The sequence below is a fragment of the Nerophis ophidion genome, linkage group LG03 (genome assembly GCF_033978795.1).
Source record: "Nerophis ophidion isolate RoL-2023_Sa linkage group LG03, RoL_Noph_v1.0, whole genome shotgun sequence".
Taxonomy (NCBI): domain Eukaryota; kingdom Metazoa; phylum Chordata; class Actinopteri; order Syngnathiformes; family Syngnathidae; genus Nerophis; species Nerophis ophidion.
Window position 1 is genome coordinate 61,069,909 of NC_084613.1, and position 14,403 is coordinate 61,084,311.

At 39.5% G+C, this 14,403-nt stretch overlaps 1 protein-coding gene across 2 annotated transcripts; it reads right to left on the minus strand.

Annotated features, from left to right (window-relative positions):
* Positions 1 to 294: 294 nt before the first annotated feature.
* adprs (ADP-ribosylserine hydrolase) lies at positions 295 to 9,015 on the minus strand. 2 transcript variants are annotated; one of them, XM_061895760.1, is made up of 7 exons: positions 8,688 to 8,816; positions 5,857 to 5,906; positions 5,600 to 5,696; positions 5,290 to 5,497; positions 4,990 to 5,177; positions 4,770 to 4,870; positions 295 to 2,345 (listed from the first exon to the last, which is right to left on the minus strand). In XM_061895760.1, the coding sequence occupies exons 3-7, from the start codon at positions 5,665 to 5,667 to the stop codon at positions 1,972 to 1,974; spliced, it is 939 nt and encodes a 312-aa protein (XP_061751744.1). In that variant the 5' UTR covers positions 5,668 to 5,696; positions 5,857 to 5,906; positions 8,688 to 8,816; the 3' UTR covers positions 295 to 1,971. The 2 variants fall into 2 exon arrangements, with proteins under 2 accessions (XP_061751744.1, XP_061751743.1); XM_061895759.1 differs by lacking the exon at positions 5,857 to 5,906 and having other exon boundaries at positions 8,688 to 9,015.
* Between the last annotated feature and the right edge of the window lie 5,388 nt (positions 9,016 to 14,403).

The window sequence follows — 14,403 nt, forward strand, 5'->3', positions numbered from 1 at the left end:
GAACCACTGTAGTAATGTCTTATTAATAAACGTTGTGGACTATGTCTAACACAAAGCTGAAAGAGTACAAAGCAGTACTTGTATATTTTTCCATTTTGTGTGTGTGTTTGTTTGCAATTACACAGTAGACGCGAGCTATCAAAGCTATTCCAAATGAATAAAGATTGCACAAGATTTATCTCTGTCTGGCTCAGGCCCCAGCATCTCATTCCTGCACTGCACCAGATCGGTCTCGTCAGTCACCTGCGCATCAGTCATCAGAAGTCATGGTCATCATGACTAGCGAAGGAGGAACATCATCAACAGTGACTTTTATTTGACAATATGCCAGTAAAAAAAAAAATGCTGGCTGAAAAACACTCCCTGTGCTACACTTTGGACATAATATTTTTAATTCAAAAAATGATTATAATCAAATGAAAAAAACTAAGTTCATGGATTGTTCAGCACAAATAGGCAAGGTTGGGGAAAGAATATGTACCATACATATTTCTGCGTGATTGTTATTCTAGTTCATTGAGCCAAATTTCATAGGAGCCTGTTATACAGAAATGTTTTTTTGTTGTAAGCCGAATTATTAGTCATTATTGTTTGTGAGGTAACCGTAAAAAAAAAAAACAGTCCAGTTTTTGAATGTATTTGCGAAACTTCCAGTGCATCCGGATTTTATTCACAGCGCTTCGCTTTTTCCACTTTGTTATATTACAGCTTTGTTCCAAAATGGAAATAATGATTTTGTCATCAAAATTCTACACACAATACCCTATAATGACAATATGACCAATTTAAAATGAAAAAAAAAAAAAGAATAATTTATTAAAAATAACAGCCTCTATTTCTCCCTTTCTCTCTCCTTTCAGTCTCTGTCTGTTTCTGGCTTTGTATAGGTGTGTGTGTGTGTGTGTGTGTGTGTGTGTGTCTGTTTTTGTCATCTTACTTGTTTGTTTGTGCCATGTGTCCCTGGTTGGTTTGACCTGAGTGGGGTGGGTAGGTGGTTTTAGGGGTAAGGGTGTGAAGTATTCACTGACTTGAAAATTGTACTGTTTCGACTTGCACTTTTTTTCTGTCTCTTTAAAAAAGTAAAAAAAAGTTGGATTAAAAATAACAGCTTTTGCTCAATACTTTGTTGATACACGTTTGGCAGCAATTAAAGCCTCAAGTCTTTTTTTACTATGATGCCACAAGCTTGGCACACCTATATTTGGGCAGTTCCACCCATTCTTCTTTGAAGCACCTCTCAAGCTCCATTAGGTTGGATAAGAAGCATAGGTTTTCATCCAGGTTGTCTCTATATATTGCTGCATTCATCTTTCCCTCTACCATGAAGTTTTTCAGATCCTGCTGATGAAAAACATCCCCACAGCACGAGGCTACAGCCACCATTCTTCACTGTCGAGATGGGATTGGCCTGGTGATGATTCATGCCAAAGATTTCAAGCTTTGTCTCATCAGACTAGAGAATTTTGTTTGTCATGGTCTGAGAGTCTTTCGGGTGCATTTTAGCAAACCTTTTACAAAGAAATGGCTTCCGTCTGGGCACTATACCATAGAGGCCGAAGTGGTGGATTGCTACAGAGATGGTTGTCTTTCTGGAAGGTTCTCCTCTCCATAGAGGAATGCTGTAGTTCTGACAGTGACCATCAGGTTCTTGGTCACCTCCCTGACTAGACTAAGATGAATGCAGCATTGTACAGAGAAAACCTAGACGAAAACCAAGGTTTCCCATCTAACCTGATGGAGCTTGACAGGTGCTGTGAAGAAGAATGGACAAAACTGCCTAAAAATAGGTGTGCCAAGCTTGTGGCATCATATTTTTAAAAAACTTGAGGCTGTAATTGATGCCAAACATGCATCAACAGAGTTTTGAGCAAATGCTGTGAATACACTTATGTACATGTGCTTTTTTATTTTTTTATTTTTAATAAATTAACATGGAAAGAGTAAAACGCTGTGAATACATTCCAGGTGCACTTATTGGTTTGGGTTTACTTGGTGGTGCCGTTTGAAGACAGACCGTTTTGTTCCTGAAGGGTCTTCATTGCTCTGATCACCTGATCTGGTCTGGTGGTACAACACGTGAAGTCGCTTTGCATCCACGTCAGCATCGTCGGCGCCCTCGCAGCATCGGATCCACGTTTGGGGAATGACCTCAATGCCGTAGTGTGCGCCGGCGATGGCCCCCGCCATGCAGGCTATAGTGTCTGTGTCGCCGCCCAGGGCAAGGCTGTACGCTATTGTCCGTTCCAAGCCGCCATAGTTTTCTGGAAGGTGTTCCCTTGGCTGCAAGCAGTGAAGAACGCAGAAGATGGCAGTTGGGACTGACTGAAGTGCTGCGATGCCATTACCTAAAAGAGGGGGTCAATAATTTGAATGTGATAGAGGAAATGTGAATGCAAAAAAATACTACATCCATTGTTTAATGAAGAAAATTTAATTTTGTCTCAACTTTACTATCAAACTGCTAACTAAAGGGGTTCCGCTCAGCGTTTTATGCAGCCGATACCGATATTGGCCAATACCGATATTGATCACTTCTATTAACTGTAATTTTTTCTATTTATTCATGTTGAAAGTTGTTGACAGTGTAACAATATCAACACTTACATTATATATAATTGATTAAGCAAAACAAATTGAATAGTACACAATAACTAAACAAAAGTAAAAACTACTATCTACTACTCATTTAAATACTTAGATTGTATGTCTTGCATCCAGGGAATTATTCCCTGAATTTGTAAACATTAACAAAAAAAACCCAAAATTTTTTTGAGAAATTAAAAATATAAGTGTAATAACTTTTGTATTAAATATACTTATATTACTCTTTGTATCAACCAATTTATTAAACAATCTGCTCTCCTCTTACATTTCGAATACTGCCTGCAACTATGCTCACACAGCAACAGTTGTTGTATTATTCTCTCTCTAGATTCTTGTTAATCTGCTTGTTAAAAATCTCCATATGTATATATATATACATACATATATATATATATATATATATATATATATATATACATATATATATATATATATGATGAAGTAGTCTTGTGAAGTAGTCTTGTGATTTTTCCCACACCTACATATATATATGTATATATATATATATATATGTATTTACATACATACATATACATTATATATATATATATATATATATATATATATATATATATATATATATATATCCACACAAAATGTTGATTCCTTGTATGTCTTGTAAAGTTGACTGTTCACACAAACACACGCAGACACTGGGGATGTACGGTATACCGGTATTAGTATAGTACCGCGATACTAATTATTCATATTTGGTTCTATACCGCCTCTCAAAAGTACTGGCCCGCCACTGCTGTTTGTACCACCAACATGCTTGACGGTAGGGTGGTGTTCCTGGGATTAAAGGCCTCACCGTTTCTTTTCCAAACATATTGCTGGGTATTGTGGCCAAACAGCTTAATTTTTTGCTTCATCTAACCACAGAAAACGTACATATATATATATATATATATATATATATATATATATATATATATATATATATATATATATATATATATATATATATATGTATATATATATATATATGTGTATATATATATATATATGTTAACATATGTATATATATATATATACGTATATATGTATACATACACACACACACACATATACATATATATATATTTATTTATGTGTGTTAGCTAAAAGCTGAAATATTCCTTGCGTCACATAGCTTGTGTACGCAACGCGTCCTGCTCCTCCCCCTACGTTCCGTCACGCAGATCTTTATGTGCACATAGAAAAAAAAAATCTAGCTTGTGTCAGCGCTTATTAATGATGAAAAACTAAAACAAATTCCTTCAAAGACTAAGTTTAAAAAAATTGATATGATGCTGCTATTAGATTTTTTTTCAATTATTTTTTTTTTTTGTTAGAATGGTCAGCTTGTTATGACATCATTTTCAGTGTTCGCACAGCCCACCTTTGCGAACGTCTTCTCCTACGGTTTGAAAGCAATGTGTACATTAAAAGTGACCGTTGTTTCAAAATGATTAGTTCTAGCTCTAACAATAAAGGACGAATGTTTTCAGATGCCATTGTTTAATACTACCACTACTACACACACTAAAACGTGAGGAAGAGAATTATTTGCAAGTTGGTCTCGCCTGCGTGTACCAAAACAAAGATTGTGAATGACTAACAAGAGGCTCACTTTGTTCATGTAATTCTACTGTCAAATACACGTGCTCAGGTATTGATAGCGATACACAGAATGAGACTTCTTGTACTCAGTCTGAAAGCCAGAGACAAGGACATAGCAATTTATCTATGACGGCAAAGTTATTGAGTTAATTTTAATTTATTGATTTTTTTCGATCAGCCCGGGCCCTACAATTGTATTAACGTTTTCTAATGCCTCTTGACATTGAATGTAATGATTTTTATTGTCATTTAAGGCCTTCATTTTTACAAAATCCATTGAATGACTTTTAAAGCATTTTAATGACCCCGATAAACCCTGGATCACATACTTTTAATTAAAAACGTCCTATTCTGATCGGTGGCGGATTGATCGGCACATCTCTAGTTTGCACTATGTGTACAATGTGTGGATGGACAGACCACAGTTTGGATTATGTGTGTTATTTTATGTAGGTTTGCACGATGTTTCGTACTGGATGACGCAGTGGTTCAGAAAACGGATGAATATATTTATGAGGAATCTCTTTTTAACTGAATGTAGATTTTATAAGACCAGTACTGACCTAGCTCCGAGATGACCTCCTCTATAGTGACCTTGTTCCTGTCCATCAAGTCTCTGACTCGATGAAGGCGGTCACAGAACGGCTTTTCTGCTTCCTTCAGGCTGTGCCAACACACCAGGGAACAAATAGTGTTAGTTACTGTAGTCATCACATGATGAACAATAATATCCTAAAGTAAAGTTAGGAACTGTAGTTACTCCTGAAGCATGTTGTGACTTACATTCTGGCATCATTCCGTGCCACCTCATCACATTCAAATTCCTCCATCTCGGTGATCAGTGTGTTGATAAACTTCTGAGGCAGGTCCAAGGCACCCTGCAGGGCGAGGTGGACAGCTAATGCTTGCAGCACTGCCCCGTTGTAGCCCAGAGAACAGGAATGGGTGAGCATGGCACCCAGACGAGCAAACTAGCAAGACAAGAAAGAGTGTGGTTATAGTATTGGCAGATACAATCAACAATAAGATCATGTGAGTAACATCGTAACTGCTGAAAAGTTGATGTTCTCTGTTTGTGCGCACCTTTTTAACATCAGCTGGATCAGGGAAAGCCAGCGCAAAGGGGGCCGCTCTCATTGCTCCTCCATTGCCAAAAGAGCCTCGACCGTTAAACTGGTCCTTGGCTGGCTGGTACACGTCAGTGAGCTGAGGGGACGCCAGTTTCTTCAACACATGGATGACTCCAGAGCCGTAACCACGACCCGGGGACAAACTGTACTCCTTCGCAAACCTGGAAAAGCGATACATTTTCGTGTTTGAATTGAACCACTGCTTCCAGTTTACAGAACAGCAGTCCTATAAGAAACATTAAGCATTTACTATTATTTTCTACCTGCGAGCCATGTCCTGCTCATTAAAGCCAGACCGGGTCAGCAGAGACTGGACCACACAACGTGTCATGGCTGTGTCGTCACTATACTCCAGGGTGCCTAAAACAGACAGACAAATACAGGCTGTATTCCACACAAAATACTTTCCCATATATGAATTTATTTTTTCATTGTAGTGCCATTTAATTGTCATTCATTTATTTTTTTAAATTTGTATTTCTTTTACAAAATCTTGAAATACAGAAAAGTAAAACTTTACCCTCCAGGTTTTATTGGTGCTGCCACTTGCCTTTTTCCGTCAGTTTTGTTCTGTTAAAATTTAGTTTGTTAAACATTTGTACAAGTCTAAAACGTTCACAATTCTAATTTCCGTTAGCCTGTCAATGAGTTCACCCATTGTATAAGAGCAAACCTTGATCTAGTATGGTTGGATTGCTTTTTTCCATTTTATACCAAACTGTAATGTGGATTTAACATGATTTCTACGTGTATGTGCACTTCAAACTTCAACTTTCAGGGAGGGCGGAATAATACATGTAAATAAACCAGGGGTTTACAAAGTGCAGTCAGTGTTATCTTGTAATAAAAGAAGCAGTAACAACTGAATAATACAGCAAAAGGATGTAACAATAAAAAAATATGTTGATACTAATAACAGATTTTTCTTTAAAAATGTGTATATTTTTCAGCTTTTTATAGGGGTCATATTATGATTATTTTTCTACATATAAAACACTTCCTTGTGGTCTACATAAGTAATGGTGGTTCTCTGCTCAAAATGTTGCATAGATTTTGTTAAAGACCATCTTCAAACCGCTTCCTGAGCATCTCTTCAGGATGCTGCGTTTTGTAGGCTGTCTTATTTATTTGGTTCCACTTCCACTATGTCTTCTTCCCGCCATATTTGTTGTAGTTTTTTTCCCGGGCGCGGCAGCGCTGCTGCCCACTGCTACCTTCACCTCCCAGGGGGTGATCACAGGGATGTGTCAAATGCAGAGGACAAATTTCACCACACCTAGTGTGTGTGTGACAATCATTGGTACTTTAACATTAGCACTTCCATAGCGAGACTACTGACATGTATGAATTCGGACTATACCAAATTCTGGATTCGAAATGACAACAGCGGAGAATCATCACTATTGTGGCTACTTATGCGGGCTACTGGGGACTAACTCTGAATAGATGCAATAAAAAAAGAGGAAAAATAAATATATTACAATCGAACATCATAAGTAAAGGCGCGGTGTACGAGCCAGTCTGCCCCACAACAGACGGATAGAGAAAAAGGGGGAGTTTATTGTGTACAGCGTCCAACTACAAAGGGTGGGATGAGGAGCTTTGCGGGATATCAGTACTTCAGTCATCAACAATTGCATCAACAGAGAAATGGACATTGAAACAGTGTAGGTCTTACTTAGTAGGATATGTACAGCCAGCAGAGAACATAGTGAGTTCAGATAGCATAAGAGCAAGTATATACATTAGAAGTACATTTGATTATTTACATTAGGTTATTTATAATCCGGGGAGATGGAATGTGAATGGAGGAGGGTATTAGTAAAGGGTTGAAGTTGCCTGGAGGTGTTGTTTTAGAGCGGTTTTGAAGGAATATAGAGATGCACTTACTTTTACACATGTTGGGAGTGCATTCCACATTGATGTGGCATAAAAAGAGAATGAGTTAAGACCTTTGTTAGATCGGAATCTAGGTTTAACGTGGTTTGTGAAGCTCCCCCTGGTAAAAGCCCTTTGGGTAAATTTCTACCATATACGGATAATCCACTAATGTCACCAATGGAAATATGTCACCAAATGACCATTTCCAGGCAGCTCGCTTTCCGAAAGTATGAAGGAAGGCAAGATTGTTTTATAATCATCTATGCCAGGGGTGTCAAACGTACGGCCCGAGGGCCGGATCAGGCCCGCGGACAGGTTTTATCCGGCCCGCAGGATGAGTTTGCCAAATTAAAAAAATCAACATGAAATCTTTAAATGAAATAAACAGCTGTTCTAAATGTGTCCACTAGATGTCGCAATAGCAATTATTTGTATCTTTGTAGCTGATGCTACATATGTAAAAAAAAAAAAAAAAAACGTTAGCATATCATTTGAGGAAAATGAGCTAAAAAAACATACTGCAATTGGGTTTTGATATGATTTTTTTATCTTGATAGATTGAAAATGAACACCAAGATTATAACATAATGTATTCAGAAAATACAAATAACAGCAAATAAAGTGTATATCCTATTAACCGCAGCAGGGAGTTGTAAAACACAAAACAAAAAACAAAAAACATTATGATTTGTACAATTTCAGAAGGGGCTTGTTGTATTTTTAAATAAAGAAAATAATCTTAAATTGTCTTTATGTTTAAGTTATCGTGCCGTGATTTTACCAGTCCGGCCCAATTGGGAGTAGATGATTCTTAATGTGGCCCCTGATCTAAAATGAGTTTGACACCCCTGATCTACACCATGCCTCCACGGTTTGATTTAAATTTTTCAGAACATATGCAGATCCCGAGAAAATAAAATGAGGCAATTACACCACCCGAACACTCCCCAATTTTTAAAATGATCAATTTGTGATAATGGTGCAGCGTACACATTATTTTGAGTGCACAAGGGCATGCCCACTGAGAAGTACCCGGATGTACTACTCAACACGCAGCAAATGTGTAGCTATGGAGCCGAACTATACTGTTAATCATCACTATCGTGGCTACTTATGCGGTCTACCGGGGACTAACTCCGAATAGTTGCAATAAAAAAGAAAAAGAAATATATTGCAATGGAACAGCATAAGTAACGGCGCGGTGAGTGCAACATCCGGGTATTTACAGCGCATTTCTCCGGTGTGAACGCGCTTATAAGCACTCAAAAAATGTTAAAATAGAAACCGTTACTTACTATAATCAAATATCAACATAAACTACTTTTTAAAACAGTTGAGCTTTATCTTACATTCCAATTATGTTCCCCTAGTGTAGCTAAACTGAACAAGTGTGATGCTTTGCTGTTTATCTTTAATAAATTGTTGGCCTTTAAGGGGGTAGCCTCCCTCATAGCAATGATTGACACTCACCGATCCCTTTCGTCTCGTCGTCCAGACTGTTCATGTGCTGCAATACATTCTCGATGGGAACCTCCTCCGCTCCCTCAAACTCTCCCCCGACACAGTCGCCCAGCACTGCCGCGACCAGAGCACCCCTGAACCGGGACAAAGAAGCCGGCCCCCCCATTGCCGCCACTGCTCTCGCTGCCGTTGTAGCCATTCATCCGAAGGTGCTCGATAAACTATACAGCTAAATAAGGATCATCAACGTAGACAAACAACAAATAACAAAATATGTCGGTTCGCTTGTCTCTCTGATGCTTGTCATTTGTCGAACGGAAACAAAACCTACACTCGAATGAAGTACTTCCGTCAGTGTATGTCAAAATATAATTTAGGGCGCGAATTTTGAAAGCGTAGTATTCTCATAATGTCTCAAAGCAATTAATACTGTCACAGACACCGGAAATGAAGATCACAAATTGCATTTACTTGCTCTTTTTCGTTAATCATTTTTTATTTATTTATTTTAGTAACAATGAAGTAAACGTAGATTAGATTTTTACAGATTAGTAGACATACAGCCATGAATAACAAAGTCAAGAACACTGTAATTACTAGCAATGTAACACAAAATGAAGAAAATGAAAGAAAACATTAAAATTCCACTTCATATTTTGTTTTAAATTACTGCGTTTCAGTGCCTTTTTCATTGTTTTTTATTCTTAATTCTACTTTTTTACTTTTAGACCTCCACTCCATATCACACCTCACTCCAACCCACTTCTCCAAAGTGGGCTGGCTCAGGGTGGAGGACAGAGTAAAACAACTTGCACTGAGCCTAGTCTATAAAATCTGCTACACCTCCCTGACACCGAAGTACATGTCAAACTACATCCTTAAGGACCGCCATAACCACAAACCACGTTAAACCCAGATTCCGATCTAACAAATGTCTTAACTCATTCTCTTTCTATGCCACGTCAATGTGGAATGCACTCCCAACAGGTGTAAAAGTAAGTGCATCTCTATATTCCTTCAAAACCGCTCTAAAACACCTCCAGGCAAAATCAACCCTTTACTAATACCCTCCCCCATTCACATCCCATCTCCCCGGATTATAAATAACCTAATGTAAATCATCAAATGTACTTCTAAAGTATATACTTGTTCTTATGCTATCTGAACTCACTATGTTCTCTGCTCGCTGTACAAATCCTACCAAGTAAGACCTCCACTGTTTCAATGTCCATTTCTCTGTTGATGCAATTGTTGATGACTGAAGTACTGATATCAACCAAAGCTCCGCATCCCACCCCCCGGATTGAAAATAATTCAATGTATATACTATGATGATTGACCTGTGTGATGAGTGTATTATGCTGATAGTATATATTTGTACCATGAATTGATTAACGTGGACCCCAACTTAAACAAGTTGAAAAACTTATTCGGGTGTAACCATTTAGTGGTCAATTGCACGGAATATGTACTGAATTGTGCAATCTACTAATAAAAGTATCAATCAATTCTCGATAGCTCGGTTGCAATCATGTGACATAGAGGCATATACGGGCACTTCCGGGTTTCAGACTTTGGTCTCGATCCCCATTATCCAGCCATCCATCCATCTTCAACCGCTTATCCGGAATCGGATCGCGGGGACAGCAGCTCCAGCAGAGACCCCCAGACTTCCCTCTCCAGAGCAACATTAGCAACTTCCTCCTGGGGAATCCCGAAGCATTCCCAGGCCAGAGAGGAGATGTAATCCCATCTGGTCCTTGGCCTGCCGCGGGGTCTCCTCCCAGTGGGCCGTGCAACAAGGACCTCCCTAGGGAGGCGCTCATGAGGCATCCGCACGAGATGCCCGCACCACCTAAACTGGCTCCTTTCCAAGCGAACGAGCAGCGGCCCTACTCCGAATCTCTCCCGGGTAACTGAACTTCTTACCCTATCTCTAAGGGAGATGCCAGCCACCCTTCTGAGGAAACTCATTTCGGCCGTTTGTTTCCGCAATCTTATTCTTTCGGTCATGACCCACAGTTATGTAGATAGCTCGGTAGACCGAGAACTTTGCCTTCTGGTTCAACTCTCGTTTCGTCACAACAGTGCGGCAGAGAGACTGCAATACTGCCCCAGCTGCTCCGATTCTCCGGCTCATTTCCTTCTCCATCTTTCCCTCACTTGTGAACAAGACCCCGAGATACTTAAGCTCCTCCACCTGGGACGGAGTCTCGTTCTCTACCTGGATTGTACAAACTATCGGTCCCCATTAGGCTACGGTTTATTTACCTACATCAGTACAGATTTGGCCGTATTTTGAAAGATTTAGAGGCAAATATATAAGCGATCGTGAAAAAAAATATTTTAAATGGGATGGGGTGTTTTTTAACACTCTTAAACATTGCTTTTAAGATTTACACCATTTATTGTCACCAAGACGTAACTGCTCGCTGCAACCTCACTTGATTAGACACTCACGGTATTTAAAGAAGAAAGATAGGAGGCACTTCATGTCTTTACATCTGAGGGCTCTACAAATTAAGCATTAATCCGTGAAAGACGAAGTTGGATTTACTCGTGCATCGTTAAGTAACGTATTAAATTGACAGAGTGCCGCGCGACTATGATCGTGACGCTGATAAGAAAAATTATACAGATATTAGTCTGTCATCTACAGTTCATGTCTGCAGTTGTTTTTAGTTGTGTGTGTCAGAGTTATTTGGTGACGAACCCCAAGATGCAGAGATGGAGCCAGGCATTGAATGAATAAACATGATTTAATATAAAATATTAGAATAAGAACAAACAAAGGGTATAAACAAAAAGCACGCACGTGGGCGTAATAACAAACAAAGGGAGCTAGCACTGGGAGCTAGAAAAATGAATAGGAGCTTTAGCATGGAAGCTAGTGGATAACAAAACAGAAAAACTGGAAATACCTAATGGCTAACAAGAACAGTTTACCGCTATGACGACCAGGACAAAATGTAGCACGACAGGTAGTAGCTGTAAGGATGCCAGACACGACAGGTAGCAAAGACACAAGAACAACATGTGGCAACGACAATACAATGATCCAGCACTAACTGGAAGACACAGTGGGTACAAATAGGAGCGGGCTGATTGACAACAGGTGTGGCCAGGTGCCAATCAGCCGCAGATGAGGTGACAACAGCCCACAGGGAGACAAACAGGAAGCTGAACCAAAATAAGAGCAGTTGACAGGAACTAAAGACATCCATCCATCCATTTCCTACCGCTTATCTCAGCTACAATAGGGCATAAGGCGGGGTACACCCTGGACAAGTCGCCATCTCATCGCAGGGCCAACACAGATAGACAGACGACATTCACACTCACATTCACACACTAGGGCCAATTTAGTGTTGCCAATCAACCTATCCCCAGGTGCATGTCTTTGGAAGTGGGAGGAAGCCGGAGTACCCGGAGGGAACCCACGCATTTACAGGGAGAACATGCTAACTCCACACAGAAAGATCCCGAGCCTGGGATTGAACCCAGGACTGCAGGACCTTTGTATTGTGAGGCAGATGCACTAACCCCTCATCCACCGTGAAGCCCCCTCTAGAGGTCTTTAAGAGCAATTTCCTTTGACACACTATCATTTTTTCCCTGACTTCATTACCTTCATGGCCCACTTCTTTCGGGACTCTATGAAAGCTGTCTCCTATATCTCTATTTTGAACTAATGGAACACCCAAGAACAGAACAGTAATACATCATTTTCTGCTCAAACTCTACACTCACTCTCACTTGTTTTAATACTACACTCAAGCTGTTTGACCATAATGTCAAATAAGCCACGAAGAGGAAAAATGGGATGTGACGTCATGAACGCCAGCAATTCAGTTCCTTTTTTTTTAATTGTCAATTGTAGCCACTCGAGTTACTTCCGGTAGACATAGCCAAGATGGCAACGATTTAAGTTTTTTTCCTCAAAAAACGGTATTTACACAAAGAATGGCATTACAACTTGTACAGTACTGTAAGTCAGACAGTGGAATCACTTAATAAAAATGTGGGAGAAACTATTACGATAATGAAATGTATATGTAAAGAGAGCAAGAAAAACTATATGAACAGTGGAAAAGTGAACTAGTCATACCAGCAGCACACAAGACATGAGAAAGCACGGAATTTAGTACCTGAGGTCCTAGAGTGAGCCCAGTGAGTACCACAACAATAACAGAATGTAAAATTTAAACAGAATAGAAGACTGAGTTATAAATGGCATATTTTTATAGGAATATAATAGAATTAATAGAATAATGTAAACTGTGAACCTGCAGTCCAAATAAGAAGTTAAAAAAATGTCAGCAGACAAAACCAAATATTTATGTGTAGATAATAACAAACAAAATTGTTTCAACCATTGAGTGTAGAATGCTGTGCATTTTAATGGATTTCAAAAGCAATAATCGTTTATGAAAATCTAAAACTTTGGGTGGATATATATAGTTTTTTTCTAGACCAGGGGTCTCAAACTCAATTTACCTGGGGGCCACTGGATGCTGTGTCTGGGCGAGGCTGGGCTGCAAGAAAAGATTTCTAAAACTTTTTTTTTTAAATGTCTTTATTTTTATTGTCAAGACAAAATAAAATCAAAATATAAATGAACAAAATGAGGATTAAGAAATGTGAGGCAATGCAAATTCCATCCATCCATTTTCTACCGCTTATTCCCTTTCGGGGTCGCGGGGGGCGCTGGCGCCTATCTCAGCTAATTAAATAATAAAAAAATAAAAAATAACGATTTCAATTGGTCCAGGTTATCGGAGACTGTTATTACTGACGAACAGGTGTCGCGGTGCGACTGCAGCTAGGCACGTTAGAAAACCCTCGTCTCCATGGCAACGTTTCAGTCGCTTTCACTCATTTGCCGCTTTTCCCATAACGCAGGGGTAGGCAACCCAGAACATTGAAAGAGCCATATTAGACCCAAATAACAAAAATCGTCTCTGTCTGGAGCACATGGGAGGGGGAGGGGGGGTTTCTCTGCTTGCATCACACAAGTGATAAATGATAAATGGGTTGTACTTATATAGCGCTTTTCTACCTTCAAGGTACTTAAAGTGCTTTGACACTACTTCCACATTTACCCATTCACACACTGATGGAGGGAGATGCCATGCAAGGCGCTAACCAGCACCCATCAGGAGCAAGGGTGAAGTGTCTTGCTCAGGACACAACGGATGTGACGAAGTTGGTACTAGGTGGGGATTGAACCAGGAACCCTCAGGTTGCGCACAGCCACTTTTCCACTGCGCCACGCCGTCCCCTAGTGACGTTAATGTTCGGTCCTTGAGAGCCACATGATTGGTAGATTACTTCAGCTCCACACACAACGCTGTCAAGCGCCATTCATACAAAACTCGCGGGCTGTGCTAACATTAAACTTTCATATTAAGGTGGGGGCCGCAAAATAACGTCTCGCGGGCCGCGTGTCTGAGACCCCTGGTATAGACAAAAGTGAACAATGTGATAAAAAAAAAACCTTTGTGATAAATAATAACATTTTCAACACAGCTTGTAGTGTGAATTACCACCGCCAACACACAAATACAAAACAGTCACTACAAATACACACAGTCATTTTGTTTTGTTTTTTGTCATATGAGTTTAAATTTGTTTTCTTTGCTACTGTTTTGGAAGTAACCATGCGTATTTTTCATGCTAACCGAGGAAAGGATGGCGTGGAAGGGAAAACGGTCCGAGGCAGCCA